This window comes from Prinia subflava, chromosome 11 (assembly GCF_021018805.1).
Source record: "Prinia subflava isolate CZ2003 ecotype Zambia chromosome 11, Cam_Psub_1.2, whole genome shotgun sequence".
Lineage (NCBI taxonomy): Eukaryota > Metazoa > Chordata > Aves > Passeriformes > Cisticolidae > Prinia > Prinia subflava.
The window spans coordinates 9,113,680-9,119,679 of record NC_086257.1 but is presented as its reverse complement, the minus strand read 5'-3'; the positions used below and the strand labels follow the sequence as shown (position 1 = coordinate 9,119,679).

The window sequence follows — 6,000 nt, the reverse complement described above, 5'->3', positions numbered from 1 at the left end:
TTGCTTCTTACTGCCTGAAGACAGATGGCTTTAGGGACTAGATGATGAGAGAAAAACGAGGGATTGTGTTTCTCTTGCTACTGCAAGCCCCGTGCCAGGTCTGTCTCTCGTTACACTCCCGGGTGCTGTGCCAGTGTTCCTCTCCAGTGAGCCCCCCTGGGCGCCCAGAGAGGGCCCTGGCTCTGCTGCAGCCTTCCAGGAGAGCTGTGCTGTTCTGCTTCTCCATCACAGCTGCTGCCATGTGTTGTTAATAGCGGGGTTCTTGCACTGTATCAGCTTTCATTTAGAAATTTAATTTTCCTGAGAGAAAACACTAATTCTGGAATTGAAATTCCAGATACGCAGGGCAGAAAAGTGTAAATGAGCCCGTGTAGGGGAAGAGATGAATTGCTGCCCAGCAAAGGGTGACCCTCTCTCTGTGCCGTGGGGATGATCACTGCCCTTTTTGGGCAAAGCAAAGGAAACGGGCTCTGTGCTCCTCAGCCTGGAGGAAACCGAGGGCGGGCGGGTTTCTTCTGGGGCAGCTGACAGTGATTTGTGCGGTGGCCAGAGGCCAGCCCTGCCCCGAAACGCGAGCCCCGAATGAATAAATCATGGCCCTCTCTTGGCAACTCTGCAGCTCGGTCCGTCCCTGCCGGGGCCGGGACCTGCCCGGGGCTGCCCGTGGGGAGGGACTGCCCTGTCCAGGGCTTTAAGGGCAGGGTGCGCCCGCGGCGGGCACAGCGGGGCCATGGAGGGGAACACGCACCTCCTGCAGCTCATCCGCAAGATGCGCTCCCAAATCCACAGGCTGGAGAGGGAAAACAGGGCCCTGAGGGGAGAGCTGCAGGGCTGCGGGCAGGGAGCTGTGCCGGCGCCGGGAGATGCGGACGGCGCTGCCTTCGACGGGGAGGGACCGGCCGCGACCCCGGCATCCCCAGCGCCCAGGGAGCAGACAGGTACCGACAGCGTGTCTGTCTGGGGCTGGCCATGTCATCCTGACACTGGGGCTGTGTGTCTGTCTGGGGCTGGCCATGACATCCTGACACTGCCCCGTGTGTCTGTCTGGGGCTGTGTGTCTGTCTGGGGCTGGCCGTGACCCCCTGGCACTGCCCCGTGTGTCTGTCTGAGGCTGTGTGTCTGTCTGGGGCTGGCTGTGACCCCCTGGCACTGCCCCGTGTGTCTGTCTGGGGCTGGCCGTGACCCCCTGGCACTGCCCCGTGTGTCTGTCTGGGGCTGGCCGTGACCCCCTGGCACTGCCCCGTGTGTCTGTCTATCTGGGGCTGTGTGTCTGTCTGTTTTATCTCTGCTCTTTTCTCTGCTCCCCAGATCCTGCCATGACCGTGAGGCGCTACCCCGCCGTCCCCGCAGCTCCTGCCCGTTCCAGCCCAAGGCCCGGCTGGGCTGGCAGGGATCCTGGCAGGGATCCTGGCAGGGATCCTGGCAGGGATCCTGGCAGGGATCCTGGCAGGGATCCTGGCAGCAGTGGGCTCCCAGCGGTGCCAGGCAGTGCCCAGCCAGCCGCCCCTGCTGCTGCAGCACAGCTCAGCAGGGAAGGGGAGAGAGGGCCCGAGAAAGCAGCAGCCAGTTGTGTCTCCTACAGCCGCTCCTGCGACATGAAGCTGTTCCAGGAGCATGTCTACAAGTGCCGGTAGGTTTGGTTTGCCTTCACATCACCACCTGCCTGGGCTGGGCACAGGTTTCACCTAATAAGATGCATGGACTTTGCTCTGGGTTTTAGTATGTTATCAGCAAAATGGTTATTTGGATGTCTGTGGGCCCTGAGACCTCTTTTGAGGAAGTTGTGCTGCTCCTCCCTGCACTGCAGGAGGTTTGGCAGTGGAGGCAGGTTAAATTTGTTACAGAAAGGAGAGGCTGAGGGCAGAGAAGGGGGTTTAAATCTTTGCTTTGTTAAAGCCAGGCAGAGTTTTGCAGATTGATGTGGTGTTCTGACAAGCTAAGCTTGAAAGGGATTTTTAAAGTTTGAACAAAAAAGCACAGAAATACCAAGGAACTCTGCACTATGCCTTTAGAAGTGTGATTGCTGGGGCTCATGGATTTAGATGTACTGTATCATATTTCCCCTGTAACTGAAGCATTACAGGTTAATGCTTTCAGCCTTGAAAAAAGTAGTCTCAGGACAGTTTCTAAATTAAGTGAAATGGCTGCTGGACCAGCCCAGAGTGTCTCTGCCCGTTGATGAGAAGCTTTTCAGCACAGGACAACAACCACAGAGGTAGAACCAGCAGTAATGAGACTGTGATGTATGATAGCCCAGGCACGTCCTGTTGCTGATACATCCACCTTGGGAATTCATGCTGATTGCTGAGTTTAGCCCAACCTTGCTGTGCTTAAAAGGAAAATGATCCAAATGGCCTCAAAGCCTGTGTTTGAACAGGGAGCAGTCCAAGGCTCTGCCTTCCTGCCCATGCATGTCCTGGGACAGGACTCCAGGCCACCCTGAGGGCTGGCACCTGCTGTGGGCTGTGTCACCTGTGTGGAGGTACCTGTGCATGGCACACCACAGCAGCTTTCATTCTGTCCCCCTAAATCCTCAGAGCAGACCAGTGCCCAGCCCTTGCACTCCCTGTGCAAAGCTGATTTGGGGCCCAGCTCCTCTCTGAGAGGCTGCAGGGGACAGCAAGGTCGAGCTTCAGAGGCACCTGGCTTTTCTTGTGAGGACACTTCAGGGTCAGATGTTTTACAGCAGTTAGGAACATAAATGTAGTCCCTGGCAGGGAACTCGTGTTCTAAGGCACCCTGACCCTGTAGCTCAGGATTTGTGCTCCAGGGCTGCTGCAGGCTCTGGGTGCACAGGATCACTTCAGTGTTTGCAATGGCAAACACTGCTGCCTCTCAGGAGGGGAAGGAGCTTTCCAGGCAATGAAAACAGCAGCACAGATCTGCTCCACCGAGCGCCTGGGGACCCACGGGTGCCCCTGGCCAAACGCTGATGATTTTATCACTGCTGCTAGAGCTGCCCTGCCAGGCTGAACAGTGGCTCCTGTGCACTCACTGCTGGCTGCTCCAGGAGGAGAAGTGGCTCTGGAAAGAGCTCCTCACCTCCCCCGTGGGCAGGCTGGTGATATCCTGGAGCACAGAGCTGTGTGTCTCTTACACCAGAAACCGTTTGGTATCTTTTATGGTGTTAATGGTGGATGCTTCCATTATATACTCAAATGTCTGACACAGACACTAATCTTAGTCAGCTTTTCACTAGTAAGGTAATTTCTAGCAATTAGTTCAGCAAGCTTATTAAGCTTAATCTTTTACAAGGATGACATTTTTGTTTTCCAGCATGCTGCTTCATGTCAGGTTTTCCTAGTCTTTGTTTATTGTAGCTTCCTCACATTTTGCTCCAAAGCTATAATCCTATATGTGATATGAATATTTTTGCTTTAGAACGAACTCTGTAGAAGTATCACCTTGAATTTATAGAGTGCAGTTGCATGCAAGTAATAAAAAACAGCACTGCTAACATATCATCTATAATTTGCATGTCTAAAATATTTTAATTCATATATGCTAAAGTATTATTTCTACCAAGGGATTCCCACTGTGTTTGGTAAATGAAAAAAAAAAACATTAAATATTTAAATACAGGATGAAAGAGGCTGAGAACTCGTTTCAGGGCTATTATACTAAAATTACTGATGGGTCTCTGTGGGTGCACATGCACCCCCAGGGTTCTGTGCACACACAGCTTTGTACACACAGGCCAGGCAGATGCTTCCAGCAGAGAGGACCATGCTTGGTCCTTTGGGATAACCCTGTGAATGGCATGAAATCCTGCCTCCAGTAGCATGCAAGGGTTGAAAGCATTTACTTTTTGCCTGCTGGGTTGGGTTGCTGGGGTTTTTTTGCTTTCTCTGCACGTTTTATACATCTGTAATCCTCATCATGATTTCTCATTTTTTTCTCCAGGGGTAAAGTGAAGGCTGTGAGTTTCCTCTTACCAGTGGATATATCACCATTTGCTGAAAAGCAAGGTTCTCTCAAAAGCCCACAAAATCAGAGCACAAAACATCTAATGACCATCACTGAAAAGGATATGTGAGCTGGTGAATTTTTAAAGGCCCATTGATTCCCGAGATAAATTGGCCTCAAATGATAGCCGTGTGTCAGGTTCCTCTCCTGCAAAACGTTTTGGCAGGATGCCCACAGAGCATCACCCAGCCGTGTTTCGGGTCACTGGCCTGGTGTTCAGCATGGAAATGGAAGCCACAACAAAGCCCAGACACTGTGATGAAACCACACAAAGCAAAGGTGCCTCCACAAAGTGCTTCTGTGCAAGGTGTCTCCAGGACCCCTCACCTCGGGACTGAGGGGAACGGGGTGTTGAAGCTGGGTTTGGTGTGTTTGTCACAAAAAGCTGAAACCATGATTCCTTTGACAGAAATGTGTCTGATGCATAGGACAAAATAAGAACAGTCAAAGAGCCTGTGAGCTTTTCTCTGTAGGTAAAACTTTCAAGCTTCACTGATACAGCAAAGTTAAGGAGATGTTACAGAGTCAGTTAAGGTTGCCCTGCATTTCTGCAAAACTTGGCAATGAGTTTATGTCCATTTGAGGTTCACTTCTAACAGAGCACAGGGCAGAGTAAGTACTTATGGGTATGAAAATGTGACTGCAGATCTGCCTCTCACTTGGTGTGCTCATCCAGCTGGAGACTAAAGGCTGGACACCAAGTCAAAATAGGAACAATTGTGAATATCAGAAGTTTTTAGGAATGGCTTCTCAGCACAGCTTGGAGCAAAAATCATTAGCAGAAATTCAGCAAGCAACTGCAACATAATTGTGAGCTAGAACTACAGCTTGTGAAAAATGAACAGTGCTTGTTAGTCTAATCATATAAGTGAAGATAACATTCCATGTGTTTATTTTGATTACAGCTATTTATGGAATCAAAATACTGCACACTATTTCTTTCTGTACAGGAAGCACTGATGATTGAATGTTGTATAGAGAATACATGAATAGTAGATGTTTGTACAGATAAATTTAAGGAAGATTTTCACCTCATTGTCTACTCTTAAAGTCTTGAGTTTTCTAAGGTGGAAGCAGAGACTTAGTAGAAAAAAATTCTCTGTATCTTCCATGAAGTTATATACTTCTATAAAATTGTGTGTTCCTTTTTTCATTTTAAATTTCACCAGTTTTCTATATTCAAGTATAGTTTTAATATATTCTCACCATTTAATTAATAATTTCAATTTCACTGCAATTTTGTTTGTGTATTTTTGTGTTCAGCTTAGATCCATACAGACTTGCATTGTAATGTCAGAAGTAATGAATTAATGCAAACAAGGTTCCAGCTTGGAAAGTTTACTAAATAACCCATTTTAGAAGGCTTTACAGGGAAGTGCTTTATAAATGTTTTCTGGAAAGCATCATTTGTGGGAATTAAACACTGCATATGTGTTCAATTAAGCACGTAAATCCAGTTGTTCTCAGGAAAGTAATGAGAGTCTTTGAAAAATGTGGCCCCTGGACTTTTAAGATACCCAAACTTTTACAGTTAAGGTTTTAACACCAGATTTAATGGGATTTGGGAATCTATATGCTTTAGAAAGCTTTCAAAAGTCTCAACTTTTAATTTTTCTAAGCCTCAGCTTTCATGAAGCAGTGGTGAGAATTCTCTTCTCACACCTTTTTTGTGTCAGTTCATTGTGGATATGTGACTGACACAAGGACTGAGCACTTTTGTAGGCCTAGAGGAAAAATAGAATAGAAAAGGTGGAAGGGAGAAGAGGGACAGGAATCAAAGTAGTCATTCACAAATGGCAGTCAGTATATGAATGAAAAGATTTATTTTTGAATTATATTTTTGCAGTCTTTAGCAGTGCCTACAGATTTAAGAACACATGATGATGCACAGGCACATTGATTTTCAGAAGCAGTTGTGCAGATTTGACCCAGCTCTGCACCTCCAGAACCAGATTGTAGCAGATGCCACAGAGAAACCACTGAGCACACCATTTTACCACAGAACAGCGTGAAGTAACTTACCATGGAGCACTT

General features: G+C 48.2%; 1 protein-coding gene across 1 annotated transcript; it reads left to right on the top strand.

Moving 5' to 3' along the window:
• The first annotated feature begins 524 nt into the window (after positions 1-524).
• On the top strand, positions 525-5,158 carry CCDC195 (coiled-coil domain containing 195). The gene is made up of 3 exons (XM_063408372.1): positions 525-938; positions 1,309-1,630; positions 3,904-5,158. Exons 1-3 carry the CDS (start codon positions 731-733, stop codon positions 4,034-4,036), a joined length of 663 nt encoding a protein of 220 aa, XP_063264442.1. The 5' UTR covers positions 525-730; the 3' UTR covers positions 4,037-5,158.
• Positions 5,159-6,000: the final 842 nt, after the last annotated feature.